Source organism: Schistocerca piceifrons, chromosome 1 (genome assembly GCF_021461385.2).
Source record: "Schistocerca piceifrons isolate TAMUIC-IGC-003096 chromosome 1, iqSchPice1.1, whole genome shotgun sequence".
Taxonomy (NCBI): Eukaryota; Metazoa; Arthropoda; class Insecta; order Orthoptera; family Acrididae; genus Schistocerca; species Schistocerca piceifrons.
The window spans coordinates 346,954,929-346,978,948 of record NC_060138.1 but is presented as its reverse complement, the minus strand read 5'-3'; the positions used below and the strand labels follow the sequence as shown (position 1 = coordinate 346,978,948).

Genomic DNA, 24,020 nt, shown 5'->3' with positions numbered 1-24,020 from the left:
TATATCACATATATGCAATCAACTTACACCTGATGATGTACCAAGACGCATAGCTGTGGGAGGCTTCGCTGTTGTCTCCATGAAACAAATATCATAAAGTTAACATTCACAACAGGTACAGGTGCAAATTAAATCTGTCATTTTCCAAAGTTATGGTTACAATCTCTTTTTTTTTTTTTTTTACTTACAATTGGTCTTTTTGCATAAGTTGATCGAAGTGCTTCTTGAATAATTTCATCTTGCTCGAGATCTTTTGTGCTAAGAGCCGATGGGTACTCATTGTAGCCAGAATAGATATCATCATCCAGTAGGACTTCAGCTTGGATATTACTCATTCTGAAAACAAACAGCTGCTGTTTTGAATAAGAAGCTACTTTTTATTGGTTTAGCATATGAAAACACATTCGTATTGTATGTGCAGGAGATAGTGTGTATGAGTGGGAGGAAGGGGTAGGAGTGGAGGATGAAGGATAGTCTGATTAATTCACTACTCTAACATGACTGTCAACAGCAAATGACAAGTTAAGCCAAAAACATTTGGTTTACATTTAAAAGAACACAATGAACAAACAAAGTCTAAAAACAGATTATCTGCACTTAATAAATGAACATGAAAATGCAGTACATGCTGTCATTTAAGGGCAAAACAAATAACAGGCCTGTGATCCTCAAGGGTGTGGCGCATATCATAAATGCAGAAACAAATCTCAAAAATATGATTATTACTATTATTGTTGTTGTTGTTGTTGTTGTTAGATTACACTGTTGGATATGAAGTCTACTCCGGGTTACTGCCAGCTTCCTTAGGAGTTTAGGACTGGTGCTTAAATGATTTTACAGTACTTTATGAGGTAAGATCTGCTTCACCACTGTTTCATATTCCACCCTTACAAAGAGGTGATGTGTTATAAGCTAGTTGGCCTTGACAACACGCAAATGAATAATCATAGGCTCATCACCTATAATAAACTCGTTAGCAACAAATTTGCTAATCCCCTATGAACAACAAGGCCTGGCTGATTCTTAGCACTGATGGTCTTCCACAATCACTTTAAAATATATATACAGGTGCCTTTTTAACCAGTCAAACTCTTCAGAAAATATAACATTATGTATCTTCAACTGGTGTCACAAATAGGGTTATATCTTTTATTTCATGGTCTTTCAATTCCCTGGGATTCTGGAAAGCACACTACCTAATTCATGTGAGACTGGTCCCAGGGAACCAATGGTGACAGGGATGATTCAGTTTTGACATTTCACATTTAACTGACCCCGATTCTCAGGTCTTTACATTTCAGTTTCTCCTGAGCCATCTTATCATTAATGTTCTCATCACACTAGACTTGGACATTGATCAACAGTCTGTCAGGCCATTAGTTAGCAATATGAACATCTACGGTATGAACACACTTGTCTGATGTATGTCCAAAGTTATTTCTACATCCACCCATGTTGCTCCACCTAAATATTGGAAAGAAATTCTGAATCTAGTCACAAATTTCACTAAATGCCCCAAACAATCGTATTTCTGCTAATAAGTACTAGTAAGGCATTGAGTCAAATGCTCTTCAGAAACCATAATACTGCATCTACCAGATAGTCTTTATCCATGGCTTTCAGAATGGCATGTGACACAAGTAATAGTTGGGTTTCATATGAACGATGATTTCGGAATCCATGACTGCTGGCATGGAAGAGATCATTCTGTTCCAGATATCTCATTATGCTTTAGCTCTGAATGTGTTCTAAGATAGCACAGCAAATGATTGTCAGTGTTATTACATGGTCGTTTTGTGCATCATTTCTACTACACTTCTTGTAGACGCGTGCAACCTGTGCTTTCTTCCAACCAGTGGGCATACTTTTTTGTTTGAGGAATCTGTGTTGTATTAAGGTTAAAAGAGTGGCTAACTTAGTCACAGTTCTGGTGCTTAAGGCATCACCTGGGGTTCTAGACCATGCTCTTTTGCTCATAATAGCACACCATGACCACAATCAAATCCAAATCTGAAAGCAGGTTCATCAATGAAGTGCAACACTTAGCATTGAAAGCACATTTATTATGAACACCAACTTACAGACAGAACTGAACTTGTCTACAGCTCGTAGTCTACTGGTTAGTGTTGCTGCCCCCGGATCACAGGGTCCTGGGTTCAATTCCCTGACAAGTCAGGTATTTTCTCTGCCTGTGGACTGGGTGTTTGTGTTGTCCTCACCATTTCATCATCATTCAGGAAAATGGCGAGACTGGACAATGAAAAGATTAGGATTTGCATGGGCACTTACAACCATCTAGTTAAGTGCCCCACAAAATTAAATACCATCATCATCATCATCATCATCATCATCATCATCAGAATTGGACTCATGCAAAGAGAGTGCTGCTATTTATACAAAAATTGAACATTCCATACCATAGAACATTACAAACATAAGATATTTTTAGAACCTTTCAGAAATGCTGAATACTGTGTAAAAAGTAACTGCTGCTGAATGACTTTAACTGGCAACCCACAGCACAATAGCCAGTGAAACTAACCATTAAGCCACACTACATGCATATACATTACTGCATTGCTACCTCTCCAGGAGCTAACTACATCACCCTGGATCTAGATCTTGTCAACGGCCCTCTGAACAGCAAATCCCTGTAATCTGGTCTTGCTGTCACATCCTCTTTACTGCAATGAGCAATGAAGGTAGCCTCTTCCGCCACAGCTTCACAACACTTGAGCAGATCTTCAGTTATGTTGAGTGAGAAGCGCGCATCAATCTGTGCTTCAGGACTGTAGTAGGGCTTCATACACAGGACATGGATGATGTCTTAACATTTTTGTCTTCTTCATGAAAGGTCATAACCCTTGACTTCATATGTGATGTATAACAAGCAATGAAAGATGCAATGCAGCACAAAGTAACACCCCCATAACTTTTCTGGAAAGCCTCCTTGGCTATATCTCACTGGCCGATGCTTCATGTTACAGCACTTTCAGTCTTTCTCCTGGGTGTCCAGAGTCCATATGCAGGCCAACTACCTTGCTTCTTTGGTCCTGGTGATGAAGTTTTTCACGTAGCCTTATGGGTGAAACAGGAACAAAGTATCCATTGTCATTTCAGCCTCATGACCAAGAAGGAGACAAAACAGTGTGAAACCTTCACTGTGTTATATGCAAATGTCGCAACAGGCAATACTGTATCCTAATCTCTCTGTTCAACATCAAAATATACTGGGAAAAATATCTGCGAGCATCTTATTAAAGTGTTCTGTCAGGCCATTCATCTGTGGGTGGTAGGCAGTTGTCATCTTGTGAGTGATGTTGCAGAGTGAAATTAACTCTGATACTAGTCTTGGCTGGTGAACTTATTCATGACTGGTGATCATCATACAGGGATCCTCGTGCTTCAAAATTATGTCCTCTACAAGAAACCATCCAATTTCTGGAGCTTTGCAGTTGGCTCAGCTTTGGTGATGTGCTTGAAGTACTGAGAGCAAACTATTTTCCATTGATTCCCATTTGTAAACTTCAGGAACCTCCCCAATTCTGTGGAATGGCACTGTTTTACACATAGAACTGGTACCAGATGCCCCAGAAGTAATTGCAGCATATGCTTCAATCACTGGTATTCCTTACAGATCAATAGGTATGAAAATGCGCTGCCTATGATGTGTAGCAGTATGATACAATGTTCCTTCAGACATGCATGCATGTCCAAAGGGACAGGCACCGTGGTGACTACTGCTCCAAAGGAACATTGCATCTTACTTCTTCACAACACAGGCACTACTACTCTGTATTTATTGGCTGAAACTCGGCCTGTGACTTGTGAATAAAATAACATTAAAGGGGATTAATGGGATATAAGATTACAGATATGACACATGGATGACAACGTATGGAAGTTTGGGTCTGGCAGTGGGTCGTGCTTGGATAGCTGAAGCGGTTAAGGTGACCACTTGCATAAAGTGGAAAAGCCAGGTTCAAGTCCTGGCTAACTTGCCACAGGTGAGCTGGGATAGTAAGAAACCATTTTTAAATTATACAATGTTCTGTTTATTAACTGGAATTTTCCTTTTCTTGGTTCCTCTTTCTTCAAGGCTTCAATGATTTTTGGCAAGACTGGATACGCCGTCTGTTTAGTAGCAACAACATTTAATGCAGTGATGATTAAAATTTCATCCACACTTTTACGTTCCACCAAAGGATTTCCAAAACGAGAGATGATATCCTTGTGTTTGCATTCACTTTTGCATACCCCTGTGACTCCTTACTCCTGAAACCTCAGTACACGTCTCATCAGTCAACCCAACTGATTCTTTGGGTTAGTCAGTCAGAAGAGAGAATGGTGATCCACTGCAACAACAAATGGTTTGCCAAATAAATACAGCTGCAACTTGTTAAAGGCTCAGAAAACATAATAATTACACTCTGAAGATTCAGTGGGGTCATCTTGAATTATCTTCTCCAATTCCTCCTGGATAATCCCTTGTTCAGCTTGCGACATCCTATATGAGAGCTAGTCAATTGGTGGATGATACCCAGTGTTGATATAGTGTTTTATCATGGACCTTTTGGTCTGTTTCCACTCCACTATGGTTTTGAAAGCATCTGAAAATTAGTGCAGGACCACTAACACCATGTGATGTTGTTCCTTGGTCAAGCCAGATCCTATTGGCAGTTCAATAGTAGCTTCAATAGTAGCTTCCTCCTCTGCATTGTCTGTAGTCAATGGCATTAAGCTGCCCTTCCTTGACTGGTTTGGCTGCTCCTACACACATACCTCTAGGAATGAGTTGTGGTTGCTCATGACAATTAGTGATCCAAAGCTCTCCTTGAACACCTTCTATGCTTATGATCGTTGCTGGTATGTAGATCTCTTTTGTGAATCAGTGTAGTTTTTTGCAATTGATAGAAGCTTCACAATCTAACTGAGTATCTGAGTTGATAACTGGAACTCACCTCATTGACTATGGTGGGATAACACTGTCTACAATGGCAACAACTATCCAGAGCAATCTTCGTTATGTGGGCTTCTTGGAATAATTTCGTCAATTTGGAATCCCATCTGTGAACAAAATTATGACTACATTCTGTTAAAACGACAAATTCAAAGGGCTGTGTTCTGTTAATTATGGTTACCCATGCAATACATGTTCCTATTGGTTGGCTGTTTTAGTCATCTGCAACTTTCGCCACAATTACTCTCATCTCACAGAACACAGTCTTTTCTACCTGTCGAAATTACACAATGGTTGGTTAGTTGGTTGATTGTGTTGTGCCATGTGTTCATACAGCGCAGTGTAAGACACGGCCACTGCTTCTCGAGCATTGTGTGCCGATGCTCCAGTGGCAGCAGCGCAACATACTCCAAAGTGCTCATAGTGAGGGCACCACAAGATATGCAGCAGTCAAACCACTCGGTCAACAGAGCCAATCAGGATGCAGCCTCACGTATTTAAGTTGTGTCAGTGCCTGGAAGCAGAGTTGTCCCATGGGCCTTCCGGAGTATGGAGCAGGTCTCCTCTCAGTCATGGTGCTGTTACTGTGATAGTGTTTATGGGAAATGAACTTTGACTATGGACCCGGACAGGAGCAATTATGCTGAATCAGGTTTCACCTTGTTTTCAGAATCAATCTGTTGTAATTAATTCTGACTTTCCAATTGGTAGTTGTACCTGGGACACAAAAGGTTGATTTGGGAGAGGTGACCAGACGAAGTCATCAGCCCCATGATCTACGATGGCAGAAATTAAGGGACAAACTGCACAAACAGCACAGTCCAGTCAAGAGAAAGGGATAATGTGTAAAAAAAGAAGGAAAAGGGATGTTACAGCAACAGGAAGAGGAAAGAATAGGAGGGGAGTGAGTGGAAATGGTGAGAGCATGGGTGCCCGAGAAATGCTACATGCGGCGTGGGGGGTGGGGGGCACCAGAACTGCCACTGACCCATCCTGACATCCACACAATACCATTATTATTGTATAATGGGACAACGATAGAGGAAGAAGACACAAGAAAAGGGGAAACAAAACAGTACAACAGACCAGACAAAATGTATGGAGAAGGCTGGGAGAACCCGGCCATAACCAGACAAGGAAGCTGAGAGGGCACACTTAGTGTGAAGGGCCAAAAGATGGGTGCAGTCCAGCACAATATGGCTCACTGTGGGTGGAGCCCTGCAACTACAAAGGGGGAAATGGGACGGCTGATTGCGGAGTAAAAACCCGTTGGTCAACTTAGTATAGCCAGTACAAAGACGGCACAGGATGGTAGATTCCTGCTAGGAGAGGCAGAGAGAAAAATGCCACATGGTGAGAGTCTCCTTGACGGCATGAAGTTTATTAGACAGGAGGATAGCGCCTCAAGAGTCAGCCCACAATTGAGCAAAAATGGACTTGATATAAAGCTGCAAATGCACCCTCAGAGGGGTCACAGAGAATGCGACATAGGTGGCTGCCCCCCCCTCCCCAGGCTAGATGATAAGCAAGTTAATTTCCTGGGATACCTATGTGACCAGGAGCTCAAAGGAAGTCAACTGAACAAGCAGCATCTCCAAGATCAGCAAGAAGATCATGGATAGCAGGGACCAAGGGGTGGTGGGAAAAACACCGAGTGATACCCCAGAGGCCACTCACTGACTTCATACACAAAAAAAACCAAGTGAGGGAGGAATGTTTAATAAAACAGAGGGCTCAATGGATGGCCATCAGTTCTGCAGTAAACACCCCACACATGGAAGGCAAGAGATGGTGTTCCATGCCAACACAAGATGTGAAGGGATGTCCCACATGATCAGTAGATTTAGAGCTGTTGGTGTAAAAAACAATGGCAACCTGAAACTCCTGTGAGAGTGTTTAGAACAAACAATGGACTACCATTGGAGCAATGGAGGCTTTTGGATCCCGGAAAAGATTCATTTGGATCTGCGGCTGAGGAACTAACCAAGGGGGGTGGTTGGGAGAGAACACTGGGAAGAGGACAGGGAGGGAAGATGGGAGACACAGCAAAGAGAAGCAAGGTGGAGCACAACTGGTAAACCCACCCTCGGTAGGTGGGCAATGGCCTGAAGCTGCAAAAAGATTAGAATAGGAGGGGTGAGAAGGGGAAGAGCAATAGTGACGGCATAGGAAATCAGGAACTGGGACTGAAGAATCAAAAGGGGAGGGATCCCAGCATCAACCAGAAGACCATTGACAGGGATAATGCAGAAGGTGCTGGTGGCTGAACAGATACCATGATGGTGAACCAGGTCCAAAAGGAGCAGCATGCAAGGGGCAGCTCATCCATAAACTTGACAACCATAGTCCAGATGAGATGGAACTAGTTCCTGGTAAAGGCAGAGAAGGGTTGAACAATCCACACCCCAAGAGATGTGGGCAAGGAGAGCTGAGAACAGTGCCAACTTGGACTCCGCACAATCAGTGGGACAGGAGCTGGTGAATAAAAATTGAGAGGGGACCAGAAAGACCTCACTCACAAGAGTAAGGAGGATATGATGGCTCCAAACTGTGCCGTAGGCCTTACAACGATTGAAGAAAACTGCGATGAGATGGTGGCCTACCAAACTGTGATTTCCAATTGAAGCAGATGATCCATCGGAGACTGTCCCTCCCAAGAGCTGTACTGGTAAGGAGATAAAAAGTCCTGATATTCAAGGACCCAACTGAGCTAATGAGCCCCCAATCCGTTCTAGTAACTTGCAGAGTACATTGGTCAGGATGATGGGCTGACAACAATCAAGGGATGACAGATCCTTGCCAGGTTTAAGGACAGGAACCACAATACTGTCCCTCCATTGAGAGGGGAAAATGCCTTGGAGCTACACAGGTTAAACACCGGGAGGAGATATTGGTGTTGTGAAAGACTGAGGTATTGAAGCAATTGGATATGGATGGAATGAGGGCCAGGAGCTGAACTGTGGGGCTAGAAGAATTTCCCATTCAGTTAAAGGTTCATTGTAGGATTCTGCCTGAAAAGTGGTAAAACATAAGTGGGAAGCTTCAGTCCACTGTTTCTGGAGGAACAAGAAGGCAGCTGGATAGGAGGATGGTGCCAATGCCATTGCAAAATGGGTCACAAGGTGTTCCTGAGAAATGATGGATCTGTACAAAGGCCACCTGGAAGGGCAAGGCTCTGAATGGAAGACTGCTGCTGACAACCTTGGAGGGTTCGGAGTACAGCCCACACCCATGACGAAGGGACAGAAGAACCAAAAGAGGAGACAAAGCATTCCCAACATATCCATTTGCTCTGTTAGGTTAAATAATGGGCTTTGGTGCGAAGACGTTTAAAGCTAATAAGACTGACGGAGGACAGGTGCTGCTTAAGATCACAGATGGTGGTTGCAATTGCCATGCTCCAGCAGATCACAGATGACTTCATAAATAAAACCTAACTAAGAAGGTGGAAACATGACCTGGGAAGTATACAGAGGCCAATCAGAATGATGGAAAGCCCAGTGGGATAGCCTGGTCATCAGGAGGTGGGAAGGGAACGAGAGAATTAATGGGAAGGAGAGGTCATCATGTAGTGACGATTATTACGAAGGAAGAAGGGGATGGGACAAGAGCAAAAGATCAATGGCAGAAAAAGTGCCATATGTGGCACTAAAATGACTAGGGAAACCATCATTAAGAGGGAATATGTTGTGGTCCACAAGAAACTGGTTAATGAGCCCCTGGCTAGATGAAGAAGCACTGCCCCACAGAGAGTGATGGGCATTAAAATCCCCATGGAGAAGAAAGCACGGGGGGAGTTGCTGAAGGAGGATATTTAGGGCAGCAGATGCAGGTGGCCTGTTAGGAGGGAGCTAGAGATTGCATACCATGATGGCAGAGCTCAAGTGGACCCAAATATCAACCACTTCCAATGTGGCACAAAGTGGGATCCATGTACTAACAATATCCATATAGACCAACATGCAGACTCCACTGGAAGCCCTCAAAGGGCCAACCTAGTTCCAACAGAAAGCACAGAACCCATAAAGTGGGCAGTGAATGAGCATCAGTAAAATTAGATTTATGGGAACAATGCAAACTGCAGAACAAAAGGCAATAAGGGATTGAAACTCTGGGAGGTGACAGTAGTATCCATTACAGTTCCACTGAATAAATACAGAGCAGGTATCCAAATGGTAGGGAAACAGGCTCGAGCGAATCATGCCGCCAGGTCACCAACAACAATGGGGGGGATTTCCATTAATAAGATGCCAGACTCAGGTTGTGATGGGGGTAGATGGGTGCAACAAGGTGGGGGGCTTGTCCTATGACTAATGTTGTTTCTTCTTCTTCTTCTTCTTCTTCTTCTTCTTTACAGGTTGAGGAGGAGGGCAGGGCACAAAGAGAAAGCAGGCTTCTGCAAGATTTGGGAAGAGAACAGGTGACCTTGGGACACAAAGACTATGTGTCCTGTGGCAAAGTTGCAGTAGCAGGCCTCTGGCCTGACGCCGCTGGGCAGAGGTGTCCTGCAAGGGAGCCCTATCACCAACCGGTGCCAAAAGAGGAGGGCACTTCTTTGGCCAGGAAGGAAGAGCAGCACCTGGAGGGGAAGATGTGGGAACATCAGGAGAGGGGGGCAAAGGAGAGGGAGACGGGACTGGGATAAGAAAAAAGGAGAAAGGGGGGGGGGGGAGAAGGATGTAACAGAGGCAAATGTAAATGTTATCAACACACGATGAAGTCTGTCAAATTTCTGATGACCTTCAGCGTAAGATAAACGATCCAGGAACTTATACTCTTGTATCTTCTTTTCTTTCTTATAAGCTGGGCTATCTGGTGAGTGTGAAGAGTGATGATCATGACAATTTACACACAAGAGTGGCAGAACAAGGTGCTCCTCTTGTGGAGTGGGACTCCACAGTCACCACACAGAGGATCTGCCATACATTGGGTAGACAAGCACCTGAAATGTAAGCACTGAAGGCAACTCATGAGGGGCGGGATGCACGCCTTCACAGCACACCGATATCACATAAACTTGACCTTCTCTGAGAAGGTGTCTCCCTCAAAGTCCAGGATAAAGGCACCAGTATCAGTGCAGTTGTCCCTACGGCCTTTCTGAAAATGCTGAACAAAATGAATGCCTTGTCATTTGAGATTGGCCAAGAGTTCCTCGTAAGTTTGAAGAATGAGATTCCTATGAAAAACAATTCCCTGACCATATTCAAAGACTGGTGAGGTGTAATGAATACCAGGAAGTCACTAAGAAGATCACACATTTTTGTGGCAGTGAATGAGCCCAGTCCAGGCAATGGGAAAAGTGTTTCACACCAACCCAGCGAGGCCGGCACTGCTCCCAGGGTGTGGCCAGGGAAGGTAAGGTGGCAGGGTCACAGGGTCATAAGAAGCAGCATTTAATGATCCATTACCAATCGATGAGACAGCCATAGCAGAACAACCAGATTTTTGGAGCTTGATATGCTTCATGTGCAGAGCATTCACCCTGATACAACCCACTCCAATCAGGGGCTCTCCCCATGGGTGCCACCCAGCCTTAGCAAGGACTGTCTGGCACAGAAGCCATTACCAGGAGTTCTGATGCTCCAGAATGACAAGTAACCACTCCTAGGTATACATGATGAGGCAACAGCTCAGGTATCAGAAGTGTGATACCTCTGTTGTCAGGGGGTCAGTCAGATGAGTGTGTAACAGATATCCTGATAACCAGACAGGGAGGAGGGGGGCTACAACAGGGAAGAAAAAGGGGAAGGAAGAAATTAGAGGAATCCACACCGTAGATGCTAGGGAGTGTGTTCTCCCCAAATGACTCACACTACAGAGAGAAAATTTAGAATTGGAGGTCAAACCTCAAAGGAGGCCAAAAACGCCAAAAAGGAAGAATGAAAGAGAAAAAGGCAAGGGGAACAAAACCACAAGTAATGCAGGAAATCAGGTGGATAGCCAGCTTCACATAAATAAGAACAGTGAGAGAGTGGAAGGAGGGCGTAGAGGGGGGGGGGGGGGAGGTAGAGCGAGGACGAGGACAAGGAGGGAGAGCCACGGGGAAGAAATGCAGCCCGGGAAAGAAGAAAGGGCAGCAATAGCTCGCGGGACCCATGTGGGCCACGCACAAACTCACTAAAGAACCGTGGGCCCCCTGTGGTGGAGGGTCAGAATCATAGAAAAGGAACCCCCTAAGTAGAACAGAGTCCAGACAGGCTGGTCATCAGTTACAATGCGAATGAGATTTCCTGAAATCTTGGAGACCATTGTCGATAGAGGAATTTCACATGTGGTGGTATCACCTCTATAGGTGGTCACCTCACTTATTTTTTCTGAGTTTGCCAGCTAGGTGAGTGATTGCCATCTCTGTAATGTGACGGGAAGTGGTTGTGGCATATTAGGGAGAGATATCTTCCAGGTACAGTGATGGGCTTCGCCCCAGAGGTCGACTACAATCATCTGCAGTTGACTGGTTGTGATGGCTGATGTCTGGCCGCACAGAAAACATCATACACTCATTTTTTTGCTCTGTAGTAGTGTACAATATGCTGGGGTGTCGACAGTGGAAACATACTAGTGCATAGTTCCTTGTTCTTGAATGCTGGTTTGTCGTCTGATGGCTGTGGCGTGTATATGTACTGGCCGAGTTCATTCTTCCTAGTGCAGTAGAGTGGAGGTAGAGATTAGTGCTAAATACTGATGCACCTCTTCTTCAACATTCTCTACAGACCACTAGTTTAGCTGCCATAAACTAATACATCTCTTCTCTTATTACCTGGCATATGAAAGAGGCGAGGTCGTGGTGCTGTTCTGTAACTTCAATAGGGACCACATTCAGGAGTCAGTCATACTTCACTTGTCCAACTCTTTTCTGTTGCATTTCCTTGATGCACAGGCAACACTGATAAATTCCTTGGCTTTTGTGACTCCTTTTACTGGAAGAGTTTGGTACATGTCTTCTCCATGTTCGTTGATGAACATTAGTTGCGATCATACACACACTTACCCACTTCATTTACTGCTGCTGGACATTTTATTTGGCAAGCATTGGTTAATTTGAGAATGGTCATACTATAAAACAGATTACAGATCAAATAAATGTCCATTTTAGTTGCAACTCCGACTGTCTCTTTTTGTATCACAGTCTAAAATGAGTCACTGTCTGGAGCTATGCAAATTCAAACAATGTTGGAAGAGTACATAATTTTAATGACTGGCATGAAGTCATAAAGTGAGTTCCACAGGGTTCAATTTTAGGCCCACTCCTGTTCCTTATATACGTGAATCACCTTCCACTTAATATTCAACAAGCAGAACTGGCACTTTTTGCACAGAGTACTACTGTTATAATAAATGCCAGTAGGGAGAACACAACATAAGAGATTGTAAGTAATGTTTTCCTAAGATTTATACAGCAGTTCTCTGAAAATGGCCTCTCCCTAAATTTTGAACAAAAGAACACTATTTTCAGTTCTGGATTACAAAGACAGTCATACCAACCATTGATATAGCACATGAGCAGGAGTAGGATGGTAGAATGCTGCAAGTTTCTGGGTGCAAATATTGATGAAAGCTTGAACTAGAAGAGTCACAGTACTGAGTTTCTCAAACAATTAAGTTCAGCAACTTTTGATCTCCATATAATTGCTAGTATTGGAAATAAATTAATTAACCCTCTGGTATATTTAGCATATTTTCACTCAATAGTGCCTTATGTAATAATTTTCTGGGGTACCTCATCACTCAGAAAGAAAGTACTGACTGCATAAAGATGAGTAGTAGTAATAGTACATACTGTTCATCCATCCACGTTATGTAGGTACCTCTTCAGGGGGCTAGGCATTTTAACTGTACCATCACAATAGATACACTCTAATTAAAGAAAAAGGATGCACCATGAAGGAATTAGGCAAATGGAACGGATATCAGTACATGTGATGTATTTGTACAGACAAACAAATGACTACAACTTCAGAAAAATTGGGTGATTTATTCAGGAGAAAGAGCATCCCAAATTGAGCAAGTCAATAATTTGTTGGTCCACCTCTGGCCCTTCTTATTCAGCTTAGCATTGATTGATGGAACTGTTGGATGTCCTCAAGAGATCTATAGTGCTGAATTCTATCCAGCTGGCAGGACAGATTGTCAAAATCCTGAGCTGGTTGGAGGGCCCTGCCCATAATGCTCCAAACGATCTCAATGGAGATAGATCCTATGACCTTGCAGGCCAAGATGGACTGGCAAGCATGAAAACAAGCAGCGAAAACTCTCAACATATGCAGGTGGCCATTATTTTGCTGAAATGTAAGCCCAGGACAGCCTGCCATTAAGTGCAAAAAGCAAGGCATAGAATATCATCAACACACCACTGTGCTGTAACTGTGCCATGGATGACCTCCAAAGGGGTATGAAATGAAATAGAATTCCAGACCATCACTCCTGGTTTCGAGCAACATGGCAGTTGACGGTGAGGATGGTGTCTCACCACTGTCCCTGCATCATTTGGGCTCACTTCAAGCAGGAGTGATCACTGAAGACAATTCTACTCCAATCAATGAGATTCCAGGCCAAAAACGTGTTTGGAAGTGCCCCAGACAGCGGTGGGCTATCAACCTGAGTGTCGCTGCCTTACAGCCTCACAACCAGGTGTGATGGTCTGGGTTCAGTTTCATTTCACAGCAGGGCACATTTGCTTGTCATCCGTGGCAGCCTTACAGCACAGAAGCACACTGATGATATCTACACCCTGTTTTGTAGCCATTCAGACCAAGCAATCCTGGGCTTACATTTCAGCATATTGCTTGTCTCCATGCTTGCCAAATCCTACCTTGGTCTGCAAGGCTGCAGGATCTTTCCTCAAATCAGAACATTTGGAGCAATATGCGCAGGGCCCTCCAACTGGCTCAGGATTTTGATGATCTAATGAACCAACTGGACAGAATGTAGCATGATATCTTTCTGGGGGTCATCCAAAAACTCTTATCAATCTATGACAAGCTGAATAACTGCTTGCATAAGGGCCGGAGGGGTACCGTCATGTTATTGATTTGCTCATTTTGTGAAGTTTTTCTCTTGAATTAATCATCCAATTTTTCTGAAATTCGAACCATTTGGTTGTCTGTGCATATACATCACATTAACCACTTTCTGTCCCATTTGAATAATTCTTTCATGTTATATCATCTTCTTCTTTATCTTAGAATGTATTATTGCTAATGAAATTTGCCACAAATAATCCATCACACAATTCGGGAAGAACAGGGATGTCCATATGTACAACACTACAGGGAAAATGACCTTTATTACCCTTTATTAAAGCTGTCAGTGGCTCATAAAAAAATTCAATATGCAACATTTGCCCAATACCATAAAATGTCTGACACATGGCAAAGCAAATTTTAAAACTAACTTAAAATTACTTCTCCTTAATAACTTCTCTTATTCAATCGAAAAATTCTGGTCAGAGTTGCCAGTGGCAGTGGCCCAGTATGCGTAGGGTGTGCTTGCTGGTGTGAATGTGCATGTGTTTTCTTTGCTCAGGAAGGTTTTGTAACAGTATTTTCAATATGCCTGCCTGCAACCCAATGAATCATCTATAGGGTGAGCAGCAATCTGTCCATTCCTCATATTATTGTTATTCTAACCTGGAAATTCCACTGTTCAATTTAAATACCCTAGACAATAAAAAAATAAAAGAAAAAATAAATCTTTCTTTAAGTGCATTGCATGAGTAGGACTAAAAAATAATGTGTTCATTAATGTTAACACTAGTTATATATACATATCCTGTAAACTGACTTGTTCCACATCATTTCAACAAAAGAATTATTCAAATGATCTAAGGAAAATATAATTAACTAACAAGCTTCCCTTCCTTGTTTTCAAACCACTTTTAGGCTGTGCTGCCCAGAAAAAAGCACACATTTGCTAGACACTTGATGTTCTCCCATCTATTGCATTTGGCTACTTGGTCAAATTCTTTGAGCCATTTCATCGAGTCTTGACCAGTGTCTCCAGAAACAGCAGACAAAATAACTGATGTGCAGCTGACTTGCTGCTGTTTTGGAATCCATTTTTTTCTGCTCCTAAAAGTGGAAGATTGAGCAATGACCAACAGCATGAGAATATAGAAGTTAATGGAAAACATTGCATGAGAAACACATAATCTACATCTACATCTACATTTATACTTCGCAAGCCACCCAACGGTGTGTGGCGGAGGGCACTTTACATGCCACTGTCATTCCCTCCCTTTCCTGTTCCAGTCGCGTATGGTTCGCGGGGAGAACGACTGCCGGAAAGCCTCCATGCGCACTCGAATCTCTCTGATTTTACATTCGTGATCTCCTCGGGAGATATAAGTAGGGGGAAGCAATATATTCGATACCTCATCCAGAAATGCACCCTTTTGAAACCTGAACAGCAAGCTACACCATGATGCAGAGCGCCTCTCTTGCAGAGTCTGCCACTCGAGTTTGCTAAACATCTCTGTAATGCTATCACGCTTACCAAATAACCCTGTGACGAAACACGTCGCTCTTCTTTGGATCTTCTCTATGTCCTCCGTCAACCCGATCTGGTACAGATCCCACACTGATGAGCAATACTCAAGTATAGGTCGAACGAGTGTTTTGTAAGCCACCTCCTTTGTTGATGGACTACATTTTCTAAGGACTCTCCCAATGAATCTCAACCTGGTACCCACCTTACCAACAATTAATTTTATATGATCATTCCACTTCAAATCGTTCCGCACACATACTCCCAGATATTTTACAGAAGTAACTGCTACAAGTGTTTGTTCCGCTATCATATAATCATACAATAAAGGCTCCTTCTTTCTATGTATTCGCAATAGATTACATTTGTCTATGTTAAGGGTCAATTGCAACTCCCTGCACCAAGTGCCTATCCGCTGAAGATCTTCCTGCATTTCACTACAATTTTCTAATGCTGCAACTTCTCTGTATACTACAGCATCATCCGCGAAAAGCCGCATGGGACTTCCGATACTATCTACTAGGTCATTTATATATATATTGAGAAAAGCAATGGTCCCATAACACTCCCTTGTGGTTACTTTAACGTCTGTAGACATCTCTCCATTGTTTGCTAAAAACTCTTCAATCCAGCCACACAGCTGGTGTGATACCTGGGAGCCTGTATCTAACATTTTCTGGGTCTCATGAACAAATAAAGCGAGTTTGGTCTCATATGATCGCTGTTTCCAGAATCCGTGTTGATTCCTACGGAATAGATTCTGAGTTTCCAGAAACGACACGATACACGAGCAAAAAACATGTTCTAAAATTCTACAACAGATCGTCGTCAAAGATATAAGTCTATAGTTTTGCGCATCTGCTCGACGACCCTTCTTGAAGACTGGGACTACCTGTGCTCTTTTCCAATAATTTGGAACCTTCCATTCCTCTAGAGACTTGCGGTACACGGCTGTTAGCAGGGGGCAAGTTCTTTCGCGTACTCTGTGTAGAATCGAATTGGTATTCCGTCAGGTCCAGTGGACTTTCCTCTGTTGAGTGATTCTAGTTGCTTTTCCATTCCTTGGACACTTATTTCGATGTCAGCCATTTTTTCGTTTGTGCGAGGATTTAGAGAAGGAACTGCAGTGCGGTCTTCCTCTGTGAAACAGCTTTGAAAAAACGTGTTTAGTATTTCAGCTTTACGCGTGTCATCCTCTGTTTCAATGCCATTATCATCCCAGAGTGTCTGGATAAGCTGTTTCAAGCCACTTACTGATTTAACGTAAGACCAGAACTTCCTAGGATTTTCTGTCAAGTTGGTACATAGAATTTTACTTTCGAATTCACTGAACACTTTACGCATAGCCCTCGTTACACTAACTTTGATATCGCTTAGCTTCTGTTTGTCTGAGAGGTTTTGGCTGCGTTTAAACTTGCAGTGAAGCTCTCTTTGCTTTCGTAATAGTTTCCTAACTTTGTTGTTGAACCACGATGGGTTTTCCCATCCCTCACAGTTTTACTCGGCACATACCTGTCTAAAACGCATTTTACGATTGCCTTGAACTTTTTCCATAAACACTCAACACTGTCAGTTTCGGAACAGAAATTTTCGTTTTTATCTGTTAGGTAGTCTGAAATCTGCCTTCTATTACTCTTGCTAAACAGATAAACCTTCCTCCCTTTTTTTATATTTCTATTTACTTCCATATTCAGGGATGCTGCAACGGCCTTATGATCACTGATTCCCTGTTCTGCACTTACAGAGTCGAAAAGTTCGGATCTGTTTGTTGTCAGTAGGTCCAAGATGTTATCTCCAAGAGTCAGTTCTCTGTTTAATTGCTCGAGGTAATTTTCGGATAGTGCACTCAGTATAATGTCACTCGATGCTGTGTCCCTACCACCCATCCTAAACATCTGAGTGTCCCAGTCTATATCTGGTAAATTGAAATTTCCACCTAAGTCTAGAACATGCTGAGAAAATTTATGCGAAATGTATTCCAGATTTTCTCTCAGTTGTTCTGCCACTAATGCTGCTGAGTCGGGAGGTCGGTAAAAGGAGCCAATTATTAACCTAGCTAGGTTGTTGAGTGTAACCTCCACCGATAATAATTCACAGGAGCTATCCACTTCTACTTCACTACAGGATAAACTACTACAAAAACAGCGACAAACACGCCACCACTGGTTGCATGCAATCTATCCTTTCTAAACACCGTCTGTGCCTTTGTAAAAATTTCAGCAGAATTTATCTCTGGCTTCAGCCACCTTTCCGTACCTATAACGATTTCAGCTTCGGTGCTTTCTATCAGCGCTTGAAGTTCCGGTACTTTACCAATGCAGCTTCGACAGTTTACAATTACAATACAGATTGCTGCTTGGTCCCCGCATGTCCTGACTTTGTCCCACACCCTTTGAGGCTGTTGCCCTTTCTGTACTTGCCCGAGGCCATCTGACCTAAAAAACCGCCCAGTCCACGCCACACAACCCCTGCTACCTGTGTAGCCGCCTGCTGCGTGTAGTGGACTCCTGACCTATCCAGATGAGTATCCATAGGAAATGTGGAATGTGACTGAAAAAAGTTTTATGACGAACTTCCCCTTATCAGGAGAGTGTGGCTTTGTCCTCCATTTAGATTTCTGGGACATGATGGCCAAGGGGGCAGTAGCCATGAGACAATGATAGAAAAACCAACAAATGGGTAATGTCAAAAATCTGACTGTGGAAGAGAAGCTAGGAAATCTGATTATGGAAAGGTAAGGGGTTCACTCTGGATACAGTGGTGGTAATGAAACAAAATGAGAAGAAGATAAGGATTTCTGGCCACACTGATATAAAATAACATCAATAGCAGCGAAAGAAGTATGTAACAGGAACAGGATTCAGTATAAATGGGATGTAGAACAGAAATTCAGGTATAAATGCTGACATCCCAAACAGAAAATGAAGAGATAAAGAGAGTATATAAGATACTGCAAGGATAATTTGGTCTGTAAAGGGAGATGAAAATCTAATAATACTGGGTGACTGCAACACTTTGGTAAGGGAAGGAACAGAAAACAGAGTTACAGAAGAATATGGGCTAAGTAGAAGGAACGAGAGAGCAAGAAGAGTATTGATTTCCACAATAAATTTCAGTTAGTAATAGCAAAACACTGTTCAAGTGTTATACTGTATATAACAGTAGGCAGTTCAAATGAAAGGGAATGGATGCACCTAAAATAGCAACCACAGAAGTCAGGCAGACAAAGATAGGTACGAAGATGGTAACTGTGAAGAATCCTTGGCAAACGAAAGAAATACACTAATTAATAGATGAAAGAAGCCAGTACAAAAATTATGAGGAAATGACAGGATTTACAGTACATGTCGCAACAAGAACTGAATATATAGGCACATGATCATAAGACAAGCCTTGAGACATGGTACTAGATTGGTTGGCTGGAGGTTTAAGGGACTCACAAGTGCAGTTGTCAGGCACTCGGATGAAAGATAGTTCCTCTGGAGTTAGTGACGTCAGACAGAAATTTGATAAAATTATGGAAGTATGCAGAAAAAGTAAAATCAAGGCTGTTGGTGCCACAGTAAAGAAATATTTTAAAGTGATTTAGAAGTATATGAGTCAGGTCTGTATGTTGTTCCTGATTCGTAGGAGATATAAAAGCATATCCTGGCTTGTCTGTGGTTTTAGAGCTGCCAATGTAAATGATGGCAGAACCCTGATGCTCTTGCAGAACTGAGGAGAACAGACATCAAAAGGTCATGGAGCTGACAGAAACTTTAGATCCTTGAAATAGATTGGTCCTAATTTCTGCTCTGGGAGTTTTGGTGATGGGGGAGGGGAGGAGGGGGATTGCAGAAAACACTGGGAGCACATTATAAACAGGTTAGGCAGAGATCTCAGCAGAGGGCCTCAAAGTGCATTCCAACTGGTAATTTCACCAAGGGCAAGTACCAAGAGGGTGAGTGTCAGGGGGTTGAAGCCCCTTTCATGCATTAAAAATTTGAGAAGTTGGATGATTAGGAAGCTGGCAGATAGTGTTTGCATGAGCGAGTATGAGTTGGTACCATCAGAACTGGAGAGGTAAGATCCCCACTTCGGCAAGGAAATTCTACAAGATTAGTCCAGAATGCATCAGTGGCCAGCCTTACTCCACAATAATGGACTGGGTTCAATAATACAAAACTAAGGTGCTACTCAGCCTCAAACTTGGCAACCATAGTCAGAACGAGACCAAGGCCCAGTATATATGTCCTGAGGTAGTATGATCCACAATCCAAGAGGTGTAGGCAAGGAAGCCGACAGCATTAAGCATCGAGTATCCAACTTGAGTTCTGGGTCAGGATAGGCCATGGTACAATGACAAAAATGCACGACTTTCATTTTTGCAGGAGAGAACTGGACAACATGGAAAACAATGTAGCACTTTGGACCGCTTCTTGGTGCTGGAGTTCAAGCCAAGGCTACAGAATGGAGCTATGTTGTTATTGTTGTTGTTGTTGTCGTTGAGGTTTTCAGTCCAGAGACTGGTTTCATGCAGCCCTCCATGTTACTCTATCCTGTGCAAGCTCTTTTATCTCCGAGTAACTACTGCAACCTACAATATACATCCTTCTGAACCTGCTTAGTGTATTCATCTCTTAGTCTCCCTCTACGATTTTTACCCTGCAAGCTTCCCTCCAATACTAAATTGGTGATCCCTTGATGCCTCAGAATGTGTCCTACCAACTGATTTCTTCGTTTAGTCAGGCCGTTCCACAAATTTCTCTTCTTCCTAATTCTATCAGTACCTCCTCATTAGTTACATGATCTACCCATCTAATCTACAGCATTCTTCTGTAGCACCACATTTCGAAAGCTTCTATTCTCTTCTTGTATAAACTATTGATCATCCATGTTTTGCTTCCATACATGGCTACACTCAATACAAATACTTTCAGAAGTGTGGCAGAACCGATTTATAGTATTTCGTGACTGTAATTACTTATAAATGATCAAAAAAACATAAAACCAGTTACCTATTGTCAGCGTAACAATTTGTTTGATCTCAAAAATGATTATCCCGGCTAATATTTGTCACTCTGCTAAAGAAACCTCCACTTGATGTTGTGTAGAAATGTTGTCTGTAAAGTTGTGTGAGTGGCACTAAATTGCATATCATTTATCAGATTTTACACAACTATTACTTAAGATGGAAGCACTTTTCCCTAGCAAAGGGAACATTTAGTCACAAAATACTACCCGTGCACAACACTGACGTATGTCTCCTATTAAAATATTTCATGTAAATCGTCCGAAATAATTAGGCTTCATAAATCAGCAAATAAGAAATTGATATTACGTAACGTGCTGTGAGCACTATATTTAAGGATTCAATCTGAGTTGAATTCTGTCTTTTAAAGTAGATTCGGGACCACCAGTGCAACATCTACTTCCATTCATTTACATCTAACAACATTTATGTTTGTTACAATTCTCAATTCAAAACTGCCGCGGAGATATTTTTGCTAAGATGGCGGCAGACAGATGATAGTCATTTTGTCTACTGTTATTCTCGATTTATTTTATATCAAGGTAATATATTTACATAAAACTCTTTTAAGGCTTTTATATGACACTTAAATCTATACTTGATGTTAAAAAATTTCTCTTCTTTAGAAACACTTTCCTTGCCAAAGCCAGTCTACATTTTATATCCTCTCTCCTTCGACCATCATCAGTTATTTTGCTGCCCAGATAGCAAAACTCATCTATTACTTTAAGTGTCTCATTACCTAATCAAATTCCCTCAGCATCAACTGATTTAATTCAACTACATTCCTTTCAAGACACTGTCCATTCCGTTCAACTGCTCTTCCAAGTCCTTTGCTGTCTCTGACAGAATTACAGTGTCATTGGCAAACCTCAAAGTTTTTATTTCTTCTCCATGGATTTTAATTCCTACTCCAAATTTTTCTTTTCTTTCCTTTAGTGCTTGCTCAGTATACACATTGAATAACACCAGGGATAGGCTGCAATCCTGTCTCACTCCCTTCTCAAGCACCGCATCCCTTTTGTGCCCCTTGATTCTTAAAACTGCCATCTGGTTCCTGTACCAACTGTAAATAGCCTTTTGCTCCCTGTATTTTACCCCTGCCACCCTCAGAATTTGGAAGAGAGTATTCCAGTCAACATTGTCAAAAGCTTTCTCTAAGTTTACAAATGCTAGAAATGTAGGTTTGCCTTTCCTTATTCTAGGTTGGTTGGTTGGTTGAGGGATGAAAGGGACCAAACTGCAGAGGTCATCGGTCCCTTTTTCCAAAATACTAAAAATACCCACAGGGAATAAAATATGTTCAATAGAATAGGAGACAGACGACACAGAACAAAAGAAACGTAGACAAGGACCAGACAAAACGAAATAAAAGCACATGGAGTGCGACGGAGGTTGGCCGACCATAGGAACAAAAAAAAGGAAAAGCCAACCACCGAAAACACATTAAAAACTGAGTTTAAAACCGTAGGCCAAAGGCCAGAATCAACACAAAACAATCAAATAAAACAGAAACACTCAGATTAAATGATAAAAACCCCCTGCCCGAATAAAACGTAAAACGAAGTCAGCCATAGCAGAGTCATCTGTTAAAAGGGCAGGGAGCGAGTCAGGCAGTGGAAACGACTGCCTGAGCACAACTAAAAGTGGACAGTCTAATAAAATGTGGACCACTGTGAAAATGGAGCCGCAGCAACATAAAGGTGGGCCCTCACGTCGCAATAGGTGGCCGTGCGTCATCCATGTGTGCCCAATGCGCAGTCGGCACAGGACAACAGACTCCTTACGAGAAATCCGCAAGGAGGACCGCCACACATCGGTCGTCTCCTTAACAGCCCGCAGCTTATTCGGGGATGTCAGGCCACGCCACTCATCAGCCCACACCCCAAGCACCTTACGGCGCAACACCAGCTGCAGGTCGCGAGCTGTGAGGCCGATCTCCAAAGCTGGGGCGTCGATCGCCCCTTTGGCCAGCCTGTCAACACATTCATTCCCCGGGATGCCAACATGACCTGGCGTCCAAACCAAGACCACCGAACGACCAGAACGGGCAATGGCGGAAACAGACTCCTGAATAGAGGACACCAGAGGAGAAGAGGGATAGCAGTGGTCGATGGCCTGAAGGCTGCTCAGGGAGTCACTGCAGATGACGATGGACCTACCTGAGCAGAAACGCATATGGTCAAGAGCGCGCAAGATGGCCACCAGCTCTGCAGTAAAAATACTGCAGCCAGCCGGCAAGGAGCGTTGCTCAACATGGGCAGAGTGAGCAAAGGCGTAGGCAGTGCGACCATCAACCAGGGAACCATCAGTGTAGACAGGCTCACAGCCTGGAAATGATTCGAGGAGCGCAAGAAAACGGCGACGGAGGGCCACAGGCAGAACCGAGTCCTTAGATCCCTGTGCCAAATCCAGACGGATGGACGGCCGGGACAAACACCAAGGAGGCGTAGGTGTACGGACCCAGAAGGGAGGCAGAAGAGGGAATGACCCCAGTTCTGACAGCAGGGACTGGACACGGACAGCTACGGAAAGCCCAGACCTAGGTCGCCGTTCGGGCAGATGGAGGACCATGGCAGGGAAAAGCAGGCGACGATTGGGATGGCCTGGCAAGCAATGGACGTGGACAGCATAGTCGGCGAGCAGACGATGGCGGCGAATCCGCAGCGGGGGAACCCCGGCCTCCACCAGTAGACTATCCACGGGACTAGTGCGAAAAGCGCCAGTTGCAAGCCGAACCCCACAGTGGTGTATGGGGTCTAACAACTTCAACACTGAGGGTGACGCAGACCCATAGGCCAGGCTCCCATAATCAAGCCGGGACTGCACAAGGGCTCTGTACAATCGCAGCAGCGTGCAGCGATCTGCACCCCAAGACGTGTGGCTAAGGCAGCGGAGGGCGTTGAGGTGCCGCCAGCATTTTTGCTTCAGCTGAGTAACATGAGGAACCCATGTGAGCCGGGCATCAAAAACAAGTCCCAAGAAGCGGCAAGTGTCCACCACTGCAAGCAGGTGGCCATCGAGGTAAAGTGCAGGATGAGGGTGGACCGTCCGACGCCTGCAGAAGTGCATAACTCGAGTCTTGGCAGCAGAGAACTGAAAACCATGAGTCAGAGCCCATGATGCTGCCTTGCGAACGGCGACTTGCAGCCTGCGTTCGGCGACTCCCGTAGTCATGGGATACAAAGAAGGAGACACCGACGACCCCACTGCTGCAGCCAGACCATTAATGGCCACTAAAAATAAGGAGACGCTCAACACCGAGCCCTGTGGGACCCCATTTTCCTGTATATAAGAGGAACTAGAGGTGGCACCGACTTGCACCCGGAAAGAGCGGCGCAATAAAAAGCTTTGAAGAAAAGCCGGGAGCCGACCACGAAGACCCCATCCATGCAAAGTGGCGAGGATGTGATGCCTCCATGTGGTGTCATACGCCTTCCGCAGATCAAAAAATACAGCAACGAGATGCTGACGTCGGGCAAAGGCCGTACGGACAGCAGATTCCAGCCGCACCAAATTGTCCACTGCAGACCGGCCCCGACGGAAGCCACCCTGGGATGGAGCGAG

At 43.6% G+C, this 24,020-nt stretch overlaps 1 protein-coding gene across 2 annotated transcripts in view; it reads right to left on the bottom strand.

Annotated features, from left to right (window-relative positions):
• The window catches only part of LOC124786644 (intraflagellar transport protein 88 homolog), a 100,952-nt gene that overhangs the window by 56,593 nt on the left and 20,339 nt on the right, over positions 1 to 24,020 (bottom strand). The window contains exons 1-3 of one of the 2 annotated variants that reach the window (XM_047254280.1): positions 14,805 to 14,937; positions 189 to 336; positions 28 to 75 (exon numbers count right to left, since the gene is read on the bottom strand). In XM_047254280.1, coding sequence (XP_047110236.1) covers positions 28 to 75; positions 189 to 336; positions 14,805 to 14,866 — 258 coding nt within the window. In that variant the 5' untranslated portion in view covers positions 14,867 to 14,937. Of the gene's footprint in view, positions 1 to 27; positions 76 to 188; positions 337 to 14,804; positions 14,938 to 24,020 lie in introns of those variants that run through there. The other variant, XM_047254281.1, reaches the window with a different exon arrangement.